General features: G+C 38.9%; 2 protein-coding genes across 2 annotated transcripts in view; one reads left to right on the forward strand and one right to left on the reverse strand.

Moving 5' to 3' along the window:
- Nucleotides 1-10,086: 10,086 nt before the first annotated feature.
- LOC140478903 (C-type natriuretic peptide 2-like) lies at nucleotides 10,087-11,770 on the reverse strand. Its single transcript, XM_072572521.1, has 3 exons — nucleotides 11,591-11,770; nucleotides 10,782-11,065; nucleotides 10,087-10,292 (listed from the first exon to the last, which is right to left on the reverse strand). Exons 1-2 carry the CDS (start codon nucleotides 11,678-11,680, stop codon nucleotides 10,802-10,804), a joined length of 354 nt encoding a protein of 117 aa, XP_072428622.1. The 5' UTR covers nucleotides 11,681-11,770; the 3' UTR covers nucleotides 10,087-10,292; nucleotides 10,782-10,801.
- A 1,945-nt stretch (nucleotides 11,771-13,715) lies between these two features.
- dis3l2 (DIS3 like 3'-5' exoribonuclease 2) overlaps nucleotides 13,716-17,082 on the forward strand; it is a 282,451-nt gene continuing 279,084 nt past the window's right edge. Inside the window, exon 1 of the mRNA XM_072572523.1 lies at nucleotides 13,716-14,120. Within this exon, the coding sequence (XP_072428624.1) occupies nucleotides 14,103-14,120 (18 nt within the window). The 5' untranslated portion in view covers nucleotides 13,716-14,102. The remainder of the gene's footprint in view (nucleotides 14,121-17,082) is intronic.

Below are 17,082 nucleotides of genomic sequence, written 5' to 3' on the forward strand. Positions count from 1 at the left end.
CCCACTTAGTAAATGCATATGACCAATTTATACAATGGAACATAGAAAGTTTTCCCTTTCACAAAAATGCCTTCTTTGGTTATTCAAAGATTACTAATCCTATACATCTTTTAAAATTTTTGCTTTTGTCTCCATTCTGTGCTGATTATGGCAAAAAGGAAGTCGTCCACCTTTTCATTAGCCAGAAAGGAGTCATAGATTTGCTTAAAAATTTGTTTTATGATTGCTTACACAAGGAATGACAGATTAATATAAAAGGAAAGTACTGCAGATGCTGAAGATCTGAAATAAATACAGTAGGTGTTGGTGTAACTCAGCAGTCTGTTAATATCTGTGGAGAGAGAAACAAACTTTCCTTGCCATGGATGTTGCCAGACCTATTGAGTTTCTCCAGCACTTTCTATTTTTATTATTGAATGAGGCAGTTAACCCAGCCTGGAGGCTAACTTAAATAGAGAAATCTGTTTTTGGATCTTCACACTGGGTCTTAAAATGAAATGAAGTGTTCAAAAGAGATATTTCTTGCACCATTTAAATCTTCTGCTTCCTATAATAATGACATTTACAAAGTATAATACATTAATTAAATCCAGTGTGAAAAACTGATGTATGTGAAGTGTTTGTTTACTTTTTTTCAAATAAGGCAGAGCATGTGACTGAGGTGTCAGTGGACAGTGCTTTGGGACCAGCAACCATAATTCTATTAGTTTTGAAATAGTGATAGAAAAGGGTAGACTTGATCTAAAACTTAAAGTTCTAAATTGGAGGAAGGCCAATTTTTACGGAATTAGGCAAGAACATTCAAAAGTTGATTGGGGTTGGATTTTCGCAGGTAAAGGGATGGCTGGAAAATGTGAAACTTTCAAAAAAATGGGATAACAAGAAGGGATGAAGGACAAAGCTGGTAGGTATAGGGAATTTGGATGACTGGGGAAACTCAGGTTTTGGTCAAGAAAAAGAAGGAAGCATATGTCAAGTATAGACAGCAGAGATCAAGTGAACCCTTAGATGAGTATAAAGGCAGTAGGAGTATACTTAAGAGGAAAATCAAGAGGGCAAAAAGGGGTCATGAAATAGCTTTGGCAAATAGGGTTAAGGAGAATCAAAAGGAATTCTGTAAGTACATTAAGGACAAAAGGGTAACTAGGGAGAGAATCAGGCCCCTTAAAAGGCTGCCTGTGTGTGGAACCACAGGAGATGGCGGAGATACTAAACAGGTATTTTGCATTGGTGTTTACTGTGGAGAAGGACATGGAAGTTATAGAAGGTGGGGAAATAGATGGTGATATCATTAAAATGTCCATTTATATAGGAGAAGGTGCTGGATGTCTTGAAATGCAAAAAGGTGAATAAATCCCCAGAACCTGATCAAGTATATCCTAGAATTCCATGAAAAGTTGGGAAGTGATTGCTGGGCCCCTTGCTGAGATATTTGTATCATCGATAGACACAGGTGAGGTGCCAGAAGATTGGAGGTTGGCTAACATAGTGCCACTATTTAAGAAAGGTAGTAAGGAAAAGCCAGGGAATTGTAGACTGGTGAGCCTGACATCAGTGGTGGGCAAGTTGTTGGAGGGAATCCTGAGGGACAGACGTATACATATTTGGAAATGAAAGGACTGATTAGGAATAGTTAGCATGGCTTTGTGTGTGAGAAACCATGTTTCACAAACTTGATGGTGTTTTTTGAAGAAGTAACGAAGAGGATTGATGAGGGCAGAGTGGTGGACTTGATCTAAGTAGATTTCAGAAAGGCATTCAACAAGGTTCCTCATAGTAGACTGGTTAGCAAAGTTAAATCACATGAAATGCAGGGAGACGTAACCATCTGGATACAGAAATGGCTCAAAGGTAGGAGATAGTGGATGATTTTCAGACTGGAGGCCTGTGACCAGAGGTGTGCCACAAGGATCGGTGTTAAGCCCACTGTTTTTTGTTATTTATATAAATGATTTGGACATGAGCATAGGAGGTATAGTTAGTAAGTTTGCAGATGACACCAGATTTGGAGGTTTAGGGGACAGTGAAGGTGTTACCTCTGAGAAAAATGAGATTTTGATTCGATGAGACAATCGGCTGATGGGTTGCAGATGGAGTTTAATTTAGATAAATGTGAGGTGCTACATTTTGAAAGGCAAATCAGAGCAGGACTTGTTTACTTCATGGTAGGATCCTGAGGATTGTTGTTGAACAAAGAGACCTTGAAGTGCATGTTCATTGTTCCTTGAAAGTGGATTTGCAGGTAGACAGGTTAGTGAAGAAGATGTTTTGTGTGCTTGTCTTTATTAGTCAGTGCATGTGTACAGGAGTTGGGAGGTCATGTTGCAGTTGTGCAGGACATTGATTTTGCCACTGTTGGAATATTGCGACCAATTCTGGTGTCCTTCCTATCAGATGGATGTTGTGAAACTTGAAAGGGTTCAAAAAAGATTTACAAGGATGTTGCCAGGGTTGGATGATTTGACCTTTAGGGAGAGGCTGAACAGGCTGGGGCTGTTTTCCCTGGAGTGTCAGAGGCTGATGGGTGACCTTATAGAGGTTTATAAAATGATGAGGGACATGGATAAGGTAAATAGACAAGCTCTTTTCCCCAAGGTGGGGGAGTCCAAAACTAGACCGCATAGATTTAAGGTGAGAGGGGAAAGGAACCCAAGGGACAATGTTTTCATGCAGAGGGTGGTGCATGTATGCAATGAGCTGCCAGAGGAAGTGGTAGAGGCTGGTACAATTGCAGCATTTAAAAGGCATCTGGATGGGTACATGAATGGGGAGAGCTTAGAGGGATATGGGCCAAACGCTGACTGTACTTATTTAGGATATTTGCTCAGCATGGACAGGTTGGACTGAAGGGTCTGTTTCCATGCTGTATATCTCTATGACTTTATGACTCGAAAAGGATCAGGTCTTATATTGGACATTCCTTAACACTTTTGGTCAATTATTCAGCAGTTCAAGAGTATATTATTGATCCTGAATTGCCTTATTCCTTTTCATTACATGGAAGCATACAGTCATACAGCATGGAAACAGACCTTTCAGTCCAATTTTTCCACGTTGGCCAGGTATCCTAAACAAAACTCATCCCATTTGCCTGTATTTGACACATATCCTTCTAAACATTTCTATTCATGTACCTGTCCAAAAGTCTTTTAAATGTTGTAATTGTACCTGCCTTATCACCTCCTCTGGCAGCTCATTCCATGCACACGCCACCCTCTGTGTGAAAAAGGTGCACCTCAGGGTTTTTAAAAATCTTTTCCCACTCACATAAAACCTTTTAGTTTTGGTCCCCCATAACCTGGGGACCTTGGCTTAGGGCTTAGGGGCAACACAGTGGCTCAGTGGTTAGCACTGCTGCCTTACAGTATCATGGTCCCAGGTTCGATTCCAGCCTTGGGTGACTGTCTGTGTGGAGTTTGCACATTCTCCCCGTGTCTGTGTGGGTTTCCTCTGGGTGTTCCAGCTTCCTCCCACAGTCCAAAGATGTGCAGATCAGGTGAATTGGCCATGCTAAATTGCCCATAGTGTTAGATGCATTAGTCAGAGGGAAATGGGTCTGGGAGGGTTACTCTCCAGAGAGTCAGTGTGGACTGGTTGAGCTGAAGCGCCTGTTTCCACACTGTAGGGAATCTAATCTATTCACCTTGTCTATGTCGCCATTGTATGTTTTGGCTAATACAGAACGTATGTAAGCCAGTAGTGAAAGCTGAAAGATTTGTGGTATTATCTTGTTTTTAATTGGAGTACCCATCTTTCCATGCGTTTTACCAGAGTCACATATCCGTGAGTCCAAATAGTTCTGTGAGTATTTACACTTCACATGAGTTTTCTGTCATCTAAGCCTACCAACATAAGAATCCCAGTTACTGACTTTTAAACTTCTACTGTACTTTTGTAATAATTGTTATGTAAGAATGGGAAAGACAGTTAATTGCACACAACGCAGCTTCTTATGACATTGTACTCCAAAAATGTCGACGAACTCATGCCTTGGCATATCACCCGCTGAACCATTACCATCGAGCCAGGGGATCAGTTCATTGGGGACTGCAGAAGGCATGTCAGGAGCAGCAGCTAGAAATAAGGTGTCAACCTGGTTAAGCCATCAGACAGGACTACGTGCAAGCCATACACTGTAAGTGATAGGCTGAACTAAGCAATCCAACAGCCAATGGATCAGACCTAAGTTCTGTAGTCTGCCACATCAAGTTGTGAATTGTAGTGGACATTTAAACAATTTACTGGAGCAGGAGCTTTCGCAAATATCACCATCCTCAATGATGAAAGAACTCGGCATATCAGTGCAAAAGATATGATTGAAACATTCACAACAATCTTCAGCTGAAAGTGTCAAGTGGATGGTCCATCTCAGCCACCTCTATTGGTTCCAGCATCACAGATACCAACCTTCAGCCAATTCAACTCACTCCACTATCAAAAAACAGTTTGAGGCACTGGATACTGCAGTGGCTATTGGCTCTGACTACATTCCAGCAATAGTACTGAAGACTTGTGTTCCAGAACTTGCTGTTCCTCAAGCCAAGCTGTTCCAATTCAGTTACAGCATTTGCATCCATCTGACAATTTGAAAAATTGCCCAGGTATTTCCTGTACACAAGAAGCAAGACAAATCCAACCTATCCAATTATCATCCCATCAGTCTACTGTCGCTCATAAGTAAAGCGATGGAAGGTGTAATCAACAGTGCTATCAAGCAACATCTGTTTAGCAAGAACCTGCTCATTGACATCCATTGTGGATTCCGCCAGGGCCAGTCAGCTCCTGACCTCCTTCCAGCCTTGGTATAAACATCGACAAAAGAGCTAAATTACTGAGGTGAGGTGAGAGTGACAGCCCTTCACAACAAAGTCACATTTGACTAAATGTGGCATCAAGAAGCCCTAACAAAACTGGTACCAAATCAATGGGAATCAAGGGGAAATTGTTCCACTGGTTGGAGTCATATCTGGCACATAGCAAGATGGTTATGATTGTTGGAGATCAGTCACCTCAGTTCCAGGACATCTCTGCAGGAGTTCCTCAAGAGAGTGTCCTAGGCACAAACATCTTCAGGTTCCCTCCATCATAAGATCAGAAGCGGGGATGTTTGCTGATGTTTGCACAATGTTCAGTACCATTCATGACTCCTCAGTTACTGAAACAGTCCATGTTCACATGCAACAAGATCTGTACAATATCCAGTCATGAACTGACAAGTGTTAAGAAACATTTGCATCACACAAATGCCAGACAATGACCATCTTCAATAATCACCTCTTATCCCCCATTAACAGCCCGTGGGTTACCACTGACCAGAAACTCAACTGGACTCACCATAAATACAGTGGCTACAAGAACAGGTCTGGGAGCACTGCAGCAAGCAACTCACATCCTGACTCCCCAAAGCCTGTCCACCATCTACAAGGCACAAGTCAGGAATATGATGAAATTATCGGAAATAATCCCCACTTGGCTGATCAAGTGTGGGTCCAACAAAAGCAAGCTTGAAGCTATCCAAGACAAAGCAGCCAGCTTGATTGGCAATATATCCACAAACATCCACGCTCAGCAGCCTCAGCATGTATTATCTCCAGATACACTGCCAAAATTCACCAAAGATCATTCGACAATATCGTCCAAACTCATGAACACTTCCACCTATAAAGACTAGGGCAGCAGGTACATGGGAACACCACCAACTGCATGTTCACCTCCAAGTTACTGACCATACTGACCTCAAAATATAACGCCATTCCTTCACTGTTGCTGGTTCAAAATCCTGGAACTCCCTCCCTCAGGGCATTGTAGGTCTACCTATAGAACAGGGACTGCAATCATTCAAAAAGGCAGCTCACAACCACCTTCTCAACGGCAATTACAGCGGGCAATAATGCTGATTAGCCAGTGATGCCCATGGCCATTGAGAGAATAAATGGATAAATAGTAACGATTTTTACATTTGGTGTTGATTGTTTTAATATTTATGATTTCAACTGAAGTCTCTTTCATTGCGGAGAACAAAATGGTGGCTTGCAGACATCCTATTGGGAGAACCAAACAAAGCCGTTCATAAATCACCTAATAAAGTGCTTCTTTTGATAGTTGATTAAGTTTTAATGATTGCAAGATTTGTCAGATGAATCTGTAACTTTGATTATTACTATATATGAAGATAGTCTCATTGGAACAAGGAATACAGGGCATTATTGCATTCTTTAAATTTAATAATATTTTGTTCACTTTGATTCCATCAGTAAAAACCCAGAAAAGTGAATGATTTAATATTGACTCTTAATATAACATTCATGGGTGTAACATCTCATCCCAACTAACAGCTCTATGAATCATAAAATAGGAAAATGCCTGCCTTATCCATGGAAACTATAACATTGTTGCTGAAAGCAGTATTTTCAAAAAAATATAATAACCCTTGGAGTACCATTATCACTTTTCATGCATGTGTCATGCTTTAACTTATTTATGTTTTTCTTCTGTGAGTTATTTTTGAGTATAAATAAATGCAGTCCTTATTCAACTTGCTCTATGTGATTTAGGTTGTAAAATTTTCTGTCATATGGATTAAGACAAGATATGGCATTCTACATGTTCCTCAGCAAACACATCATAAAACACAAAGAACAATTGTTAAGTATGAACTTTGGTAATTTGGCAGAAAATAAAAATGTGACTCTCAGCATCTAAGTGAAACCTTCTACAAATCAATTTAAAAAAAGACATGGAGGAAACCTTTGATGTCGTATTACTCACTGGTAGGGCCTGTCACAACTGGGAGAAAGTGAGGACTTCAGATGCTGGAGACACATTCCTGATGAAGAGCTTATGCTTAAAACATTGACTCTCCTGGTCCAGGATGCTGTCTGACTGGTTGTGCTTTTCCAGCACCACACTTTATGACCCTATCACAAATGTCAACTGTGTAGCTTCTTATTTAGCTAATGATCAAAAATAACAAAGTTCCACAAGGTAATCATTATACATTTTAATTTAAGATTTCCTAATGGCCAATCACCTTTATCTTTGGTTGAATACTCTAAATTGGAGGAATCTTCATATCCTGATAATATCATACATTTGATTTAATAATGAAGCTCTTTAATTGTAAAAGAATGTGCATAAGTTAATATTTGTAGGAACATATGCTCTATCACAGTGTTCAGAAAATGTCATGAAATGTTATGGAAACATTATTGTGTTAGAATCTTTGGATTGTGTTACTGGAAATTATGAATAAAGGTGAAATTTGTAGTGTTTAATTTTAACAGGTTTTTTTGATAATGCTGGCAATGGATGCATGGTGGACAGCTAACAAATGGCAAACTGCCAACTGAATTGTGTAATTTGAAATGGAACATTAATGTAACACAATTTGAATTGTACTGATGTCAGTTTTTTATTGCATTGTGCAACAGAGAAATAGTATACTTTGTCTATGAACTTAAATAACAAATTAGCTTGTGGAAATACACAACTAAATAATCTGAATGTGGCATATCTTGTAAGTACTTGCAACATTTTATGAAGCTATGTCAATATATTTAAAATTCATAATGGTGTATAAAATGAAGCATGAAAAGTCTCTATGTCATTGAAAAAATGTATGATACGCATAGAAAAATATTGCTGTGTTGATCAGTCATGTACTTTCATTTTAAAGATATTTTTTTTTGCCTGGATAAAGAATAAGGGATTTTCATTCCAAGAATCTTTCTTTCACCAATTCAAATTTGTATGGTTATAAGGTAACATATTTCTATGCAAGAAGGAGGAATTGCTGTTCCAGGAACTACAAATTGAAGATGTCCTCAACACTTGTAGACATTCTTAAGCAGAAATACCATGTAAAATTCCAAAATGTATCTGACAGAAAACATTTGAGGTGTTTCTGCCATATATTTTTTTGTGTGAAATTGGTTAATGCACTTCTGTGTTTGCCTATATCACAAATATAAATCAGGATGTGTACCCTGTATTTAGCTACTTCTGTTTTCTGAAATGATGTTAAAATTTGATGACTTGACACAAGGAAATGTTAGGTGCAGATTGGGAAAAAAAAGAGTAAAGTGCTTAAGACATCACTCAAAAAAAACCACTAAAAACAAGGTCATAAACTCTACTGAGTCTATCAAGTCAATAAAAAATTCTGACAGTGAGACTGAGAAAAGCATCTTCATTTTGAACTAAAACCAAAAACTGTTGGTGATCACAGTGAGTGAGACAGCAACCATGGAGAGAAAGCAATCTAATGTTTCGAGTCTAAATGACTCTTCATCAGAGCTGAAGAGTCTAGACTACTGAGTCATCTTGACTCGAAATATTAGATTTCTTTCTATCCATGGATGCTGCCTGACCTGCTGTGATCTCCAGCACGTTTTACTTTCAGTTCAGATTCCAGCATCAGCAGTAATGTGCTTCTTCATTTTGAATTACTCAATTAACAAATATGAAACATAATGATCCTGGTGGAATTTATATCCTGTGTAGTGTTGTTATATTGAATGCCTATTTTGAAACTGCTCCATTACAGTCAAACAAGTGCGATTTTATTTTGCCTATAATACAGATTTGTTTTTAAAAACTTGCTGCTGGTGATGCATGCTGTGTTTTTTGCTTTTATTAGCCTCTGGTCAGGTTATAAAGTCATAGAGTCATAGAGATGTACAGCATGGAAACAGACCCTTAGGTCCAACTTGTCCATGCTGACCAGATATCCTGAATTAATCTAGTCCTATTTGCCAGCTCTTGGCCCATATCCTTCTAAACCCTTCCTATTCATATACTCATTCAGATTCCTTTTAAATGTTGCAATTGTACCAGCCTTCATCACTTCCTCTGGTAGCTCATTCTATAAACACACACCCCCTCTGTGAAAAAGTTGTCCCTTAGGTCCCTTTTAAATCATTCCCCCCTCACCCTAAATCTATGCCTTCTAGTTCTGGACTCCCCCACCCCAGGAAAAGACCTTGTCTATTTACCCTGTCCTTGTTTCTCACGATTTTATTAACCTCTATATGGTCACCCCTCAGCCTCTGATGCTCCAGGGAAAACAGTCCCCTCCTGTTCAGCCTCTCCCTATAGTTCAAACCCTCCAGCCAAGGTTCGCTTTTATATTCTGGTTTCAATCTAGCTGACCCCTGTCCCTCTCTGTGGATGCATAGAATCTGAATTGCACAAGACTCAACCTCCTGGTATGTGGAGTTCGTCACACAAAAATGACTTTAAAATTTTGAACTTGCCTTTAAATTTCTAAGAATACATAAGAGTTTGAAAAAAAACTTTTAAGATTTGAGTGTAGGGAAGGTTGTCAGATGTAAAGTTGTTTTCCAACTGAGTCTTTCTCGATTGTTAACCTTAATTAGTGGAAAATATTCTTATTAATAGCCCTTCCATTTGATGAGTAATAGAAAAAGATGTAATTTTGGAACATTTGAGCAAGCTCTCCCCTCAAATTATTTAGAAAAGTCTGAAACCATTCTGATTCAGTCCTAGCCCATGTTAAACAGCATTGCAATTATAATCATTATTGTAATTGGCCAGAATGCTGGACGAAAAGCTGAATAATGGAGAGAAGATGGGTGTGAATAGGTTATCAGACAGAAACTGGTGTTCTGTGAAGTTCCCATCTCACTGTTTTGAAGAAAGCGCGCTCAATAATACCGACTGTCGATCAATGGCAGCTCTCTGTTGAGATACTTCGTGCAGGCTGAGATGCAAGTGACCAAAGGAAAAGAGGACCAGGTTTCTATTGAAATAATTCTGCTTGAATGAAAACAAATGCTAAGAACATCGCGCTGAATTTAAACAAGCGCCGCAAAACACAACAAGAAATTACCACCATGGAGTATTTTCATGTATTGCACGGATTGTAATAAATAAGGAGGCTTCTCAGACTTTTGTGAAATGCAATTTAACACGTAACAGCTATTAGGACAAATGTTACAAACTTTGTGTTTCTTTCTCCTGCAGTTCACCCTCTCTTCAGTTTGTTACATAAATAAGATTTTTTTTATAAATATCTCTCTTTATAAACATATAAATAGTTTAAACATAAATACATTTATGCAGAAATGAAATTATCAATTTATAGTAGCGACAATTTACAGCTGCATTAGTTCCTACAACGTTTTCCTTCATGTTCTTTTCCACTAAAGACGCTGATGATGTAGTTCGTCGTACCGGGAATACGTATTGGCATCGTTTTCTTATTAAACGGTACTTTTACGGAGACAATAAGACGCACAGTAGATTTCAGAACCCATCATCAGCGCGGTGTCCTGTTAAGAGAAATATACCGTTAGTGTGGCCGTCTGAGAGCGCAACTCTAGTTAACTGGGCCCTGTGCAAGTGGATATGTTTAGACTAAGTTCAGATCGAAGCAATAATCCCATCTGAAATGGATGAAAATATTCAGCAAAACTTACATTTCAAACTACACTCGATTACGACCTCTAGGTTAGGTGTTGGAAACTTGCTAGTTAACAAAAACTGTCGAAAATTGTCGTGATATAACTAAAACGCTTTACGTTTTCCTGTTGCAATCACAGTTTAAGTGATTGAATCTGAAAATAAAATCTTGGATTTCTCTGCTGCGAATTGAAGCCAGTGTTATGTCTAGCTACAGTAGAATCAACAGCAAATATGTTATGGAACGCAATGGGTAGGGCGGAGAGAACATTTCTTTTTCAGCTTTGGAGTTTGTGTAAACTACTAGCAAAACAAAATCAAACGAATTGGTGTTTTGTTTTGTTGTAGCGAGCACTCACCGTCGCTAGGTGTCGTAGATCTAACAGCCCAGACCGCTCATCGCTCCTATTCTGTCCAGTTTGCGTCCAAAACAGCCCTTGGACGACCCTTTCTTATTGATTCCTCGGAACTTCCTTGGATTGTTGTAGTCGTTGAAAAGCCGCCGAGCCCAGGTGCTCTTTGACCTGGTGTCGGGGCTGAGGTCCCGTAAAAACCGGACCTTGGGATTCACAACTGCAGGGACATCTCTTTCCTCTGAGGAAAGGTACTCAGATAATTCTTCATCTAATACATGTGCATGATCCTGTAAAGGGTAGCGGAAATAGACAATACATTAAATCAAGGTTTGCCTAAAGTAGTTCAATGACATTGCTTGCCATAATAAACATGGTAAACAGTATTGCATGTCCATACCCGAAATTTTCACCAAGACATAGTTGGAGTTGAACATGAGATCACATAACATCAGATAATCAGCGTATATCAATATAACATGGCCATTACAAAAAGGTATTCACATGCAATTCAATAATTGGTATATAGAGGTTGATATAATTGAATAAATGCATCTGTTTTAAAAACAAATTGCAATATCTTTTTAGGATGCTATTATTTGTAAATATTTTTTACAGTTAATTTAACACGGAACATGCGAGTTATTACTTGCTTAATATTCAAATTAAAAGACAGCAAAAGTAGACAGTACGTTTCTACAGTTATTCTTTCTAGCCAGTTTACTAGTGTAGTGTTGAATTACACAAACATTTATGTATGCTCCCCAATTCGGATCCCCCATGACTTGTTGTCTTCACAATTATCATCAACTTACTGACTGTGAGCGAAACAAGGGGTTTGCTGCCGTCCTTGTGGGCAAAAGAACCAAGAATAGTCCAGAAACTAACATCCAAGCGATGTTCATTTTCGTTTGATTAGATGACCAATATTACGCCGAGATACAATAAAATGAAAATTCGTTGGTCACGTGCAGAGTTCTGCCTGCCTGTGGACCAACGCTCGTCTGCTGTTTTCTCAGCTCCTTTCAATCATTTTATAATGTGAAATTACGTCACCACGCGTCTCTTTTTGGAACTTTCTAAGGACAATCAGAGGAAGGAAAGCCCAGCCTTTTCTTCTTCCTTTACGAGTTTAGATCATCATCTTTCCCCTGCTGCTTCACTGCAAATTGCTGCCTTTAAAAATTGCAAGCTTTGATGATTCTCCAAGAGTGGGTCTATAAGTAAATAATTAAATGTTGGCATCCAGCCAGTGGAAACACTGGCTATTTTACACTAAGAAGAAAGAATGGGCGGATGGATTGACAAACCATTTATTCATATATATAGAAAACACGGAGAGGATTTCAATTTGATTATGACTTTCTCCCTTTCCTTCTACAAGCTACACTCACATATGCGAAACAGAATTTCCAAAATTGTAGGACTATACCTATATTGAGTTGCTTATATTTTGGTACGGGGAGTTTAATAAACCCAGGAATGGAGAGATTGTTGGGTGGCTTCGACATACGTGGAATGAATCAGAAATCACAGGTTCCTTTGACAGCTTTATTGTCTGATTTCTATTCCCACGCCACAGTAACTCAGATGTGGCGAGAACAATGTGGAAGAACTGCAATAAACAATTCTGGCTACGAACCGTATTGGCATTTTTTCGGAATGCTTGATGCAATCTATATTATTTACCAATTGCCATTAAAACCATTTGAACAATGTAACAGTGACGCTGTAATGTAATACAATTGTAAATTCATTTATTTTAATCTACAAATAATCGTCTAATATGTATTCGTGGAATAGGATGTAACACTTTGAACACAGATTTGGAGTTTAGGTTTGCAAACCACCTAGGGAGTGGTCTGGGGTAGCAAGGATACAAAACAAAAGCCTGAAATATCTTCACTTTACACAGAAGTAAAGCGTACACAATCGGCGACGGAACCGAATACCTTTAGATAGCCAAAGCATATTGCACAACCTGACACATCTTATCTCTAAAAATTGGAATTAATCCTTAATATCTTGAAAACGATCCGCTGTAATGGGAGGATTCGCTTTATTCGTTAACTGTAATAAAAGCTGCAACGCTTTGTATTTGAGGAAAACAGTTCTGTTTCATTCAACAGTAAGGATGTGAGATTTTACAGAAAAATCGTGCTGATATCATCGATAACATACGTTGCCAGAGACAAATTATTGCGAAGACACAAGGCAAACCCCGGAGACTATTAGTGTTCCCGTAATGAATAGTTTGATCTTGGATTTGAGGTAATTCGCTGTCTCAAAAGAACAACTTTCTGAGAATGGGGACAAATTGCGATCTCATTTATTAAACCAATAATGATTTATGTAAATATTTGCAAACAAAAAATGAAATAGCAATGGGAAATAAATGTTTATCCGTTTTAATTGCATGAAAAAGATGCCCACTGTCAATTAGAATGCAAGATCAGTGGAACCAAGTTCAGTTCCATTGTTTCAGAGCTGAGACTGGAGAGCTGAAGGGTTTGTTCTGCCTTTAGTAAATCACCGCGCATCAAGTATTGTACACCCCATCAACGTGTTACCTGCGAGATATATTTTTAAGAACGATAAAAGTTTAATTAGAACATTTTGAAATATAGACCGACACATATTAGGAACCAGGCATATCAAGTCGTTTCTCCGTCAAAAGTCGTTATTTTCTTTTGGAGAGATGTGAAAATTAGGAGCCAGTTCCATTCATCGGTAGAACAGACATTTTAAGAAGATTCTCAGCGGGAAGAATGCGCTGCAATGAATTTTCAGGGCAATGTCTGTGTTGTGCCTCTTTCATATTCATTCAACACAAATGCTAATGGACCTGATATTCTCATCAACCTGTGTTGTCTGGGTATGTGTTCATGGATCGCCTGGATTTTTTCCCATCTGTCGCTGCTCATATTTCTATATGACTATATATCCTGATGTTCTTTATTAAACGTTTAAAAGAACGTCAGATTCGATGTTTCACTGCATTTTTGGGCGAAGTCTCTTTTGTTAAGAGATCTCGCAGAAACTCCGCTCTATCCTGGCTATCGATGGTCTATCCGGTGTGTGTGTGTGATTGGAAGCTACTGTCACATTCGACTCTCAACTGGGGGAATTCAAACGATGATCTATAAACCAGGTTTCCCCCACCCCAGTTGCCTGTAACCCTTAACTCTACAGACTTTGTTTTAGGATGGGCCATTTTAAAGTTATGGGTACCGAGCTTTGGAAAACATTGTTTCTAATGCATCTGTTTCATTGGAATAAAGCTAAACCAGAATACCAGCATTTCTTCGGATGATCAATCTAACTTAAATGGAGGCTCAGTCGGAAGTAAGTACCCAATGCGGCCAACCTTCAGTCAGGTTTATAACATTGGGATCATTTTTCAATTTAGGAAGTGCCGAAACAGTTGAGTTGATAAATGTATGATGAATATAAACACAGAGAATGCCGGAGAAACTCAACGGGTGTGGCAGCACCAGTGGAGAGAAAAACAGAGTTAAACATTTCAGGTCCGGTATGGCTTCTTATTGACTCTATATGATTCGATTGTCATTTCCGGTGAATTCTAATTTCTTCAAACTGTCGCTTCAAAAGAAAAAGCGATGACTGTCACCCTAACTGATAAAAAAAGTTGCCTTTTACACAAATATTTGACAAAGTTCAGTTTGTGGAATTGTGAAAACTGTGCCTACTTTCAACATTTGAACGGCTGGAAAGGACTTGTCGCAAGGGTTTAGGTCAAGATTTTCTGCTCTGTTCGAATTCTTGATCCGCAGTGGATTTCCAGATTGGGAATTAGTATTAAATTAATAAACAGCCGCAATCTTTAGAATGCTCACTTGCTTTACTTATTTGATTGTTTTCTCAACATTATTGTTTTATCTTATCGGTTGTTTCCCCTCAACTTAAACTCACTTACACTGAAATTTAATTCCTTGGTCAATTCTAGATTTAGTTTGTTTGTTGCTATCCACGATTCCCTGTATGGAAGGGTGACTTACTACTTTCATTCGTCCTGTCCTGGGGATATCAACTGCAGGATAAGTGATTATTTTCAATAAAATTTCCGATCTGTCTGCCACTCCTCCGGCGCTTCACCTCTTGACTCGGTCTCCAGCAATTTTCCAGTGAAGCTAAATGTAAGCCCAAGGAACATCTCCCCAAGTCTCCATTTGGCACACCTCAACTTTCCAGACCGAAAAACCGAGTTCAAAAGGTTCATGTCCTCACTTCTGACCTCATTTTGCTTAGACTGGATTTTACTCTCCTGATTATCTTTCTGTTTGACTATTCTGCTGTTTCTTCAGACACGTGTTCTTCAAACTTTACCACTGTTTTCCCCTCCCCACTGGTTAGACTAGCTCAGGATCCCCAACATTTTGTATTTTATTTCTGTTGACTACATTCTGTTTTGCTCCACTATCTCCACTGTTCTTGCATTTACCACTTCTCCTAAAATATTGAATCCAAAGTATTTGCCAATACATTCCAGTCTTGTAACCACCGATAGGTTCCCTCCCTTCTGTCGCTGGCTTTGCTTGCAGTTCCCCCCTCTTTCCGTTTCCGTGGCAAAAACCTTGACTTACCCAAGCGCAGGCGCCATCTCAAGAAAAGATGTTTTATCTAACAGTCTAGTTCACTTTTAAAGATTACCTTAAAACATTCCTCTACCGTGTTTCTCTCACCCCCGACATACTATGGCTCTTTGAACTGTTTTATTTCTCTGAGACTATAACGATACCACTCCCAGAGTGTTATTCAAATGGAGGTTGCTGCTGAGTGCTCCGTATCAAAGACTGGAGGACGCTCGTTATCCGTGAAATAACAAACATACCTTTTACCATCCAAACTAAGTTAACTAATAAATATAGGGTTGATAATGTTTCATTTCTGACTAAGATGCTCATCACCCCAAACATGGGATGAAAACAGAAAAAGACTTCCTTGTGATGTTGGAATAGATGCCATGATTCATTAGGGAGATAAGGTTCGGGTATATAGCAAACCATGGGTCCTTGAAACACCAGGAAGAGTCACGTAAAATGTTGAATTACTGGGCAGAATCACGACACGACAGCCAACTGGGTTTTGATTACATCGCATTGTGAGAAAGAAAACACTAAACTCGATGCTGTTAGAACCATTTGTGTCAAGACGACTGATTTTTTCCTACAAAATGCAATAAAACTATAGTGTCGCACACGTTTTCATGTTTTATTTATATTCTATTAGCAATGTGTGACATGATATTTCTGTCTTGTGTCTTTTTCTCCATTTTTTTCTGTATGTCTTGGCAACAGAGATCCATTCACAGAGTTGTGGTGACTAAGACGACATTATTCAATTGAGTTGAAGGAAATGGTGCATCATTTCCACTGTAATAGAGTCATAGAGCCATAGAGTCATATAGCACGGAAACAGACCCTTTGTTCCAACCAGTCCATGCCGACTATAATCCCAAACTAAATTAGTCCCACTTATTTGTGCTTGGCCCAGTATGCCTCTGAAAATTTCTTATTCATGTACTTATTCAAGCATCTTTAAAAGTTTTAACTGTACCCACATGCACCATTTCCTCTGGAAGCTCATTTCACACATGAACCACTCTTTGTGTAAAAACTTTGCCCTTCATGTCTTTTTAAAATCTTTTTCCTCTCACCTTAAAAACATGCCCCATAGTCTTGAAATTCCCCACCATAGGGAAAAGACACCTGCCATTCACCTTAGCTATATTCCTTATGATTTTATAAACCACTGTAAGGTCACCCCTCAATCTCCTAAGCTCCAGGGAAAATGTCTCAGCATATTCAGCCTCTCCTTATAATTCAACCCCTCCATTACCGACAACACCCTGGTAAATCTTTTCTGAACCCTATCCAGCTTAATAATACCCTTCCTATAACAGGGTGACCAGAACTAGGCACAATACTCCAGAAGACACCTCACTGACATCCTGTACAACATCAACATGACATCCCAACTCCTAGACTCAAAGGTCTGAAGAATGAAGCCCAGTGTTCTAAACGCCTTCTTTATCACTCTGTCTACTGTGAAGCAAATTTCAAAGAATAATGTATCTGAAGCCCCTCTCTGTCCTACAACACTATCCAAGGCCCAAATGTTAATTGTATAAATGCAATATCTAAACTAAACTCCATCTACCACTTCTCAGCCCATTGACCCAATTGATCAAGATCTCTTTGGAATCTTAGATAACTTGCTTAACTGTTTACTGTACCACCAACTTTGGTGTGATCCACAAACTTACTAACCAAGCCTTTTATATTCC

Source organism: Chiloscyllium punctatum, chromosome 6 (genome assembly GCF_047496795.1).
Source record: "Chiloscyllium punctatum isolate Juve2018m chromosome 6, sChiPun1.3, whole genome shotgun sequence".
Classification (NCBI taxonomy): Eukaryota; Metazoa; Chordata; class Chondrichthyes; order Orectolobiformes; family Hemiscylliidae; genus Chiloscyllium; species Chiloscyllium punctatum.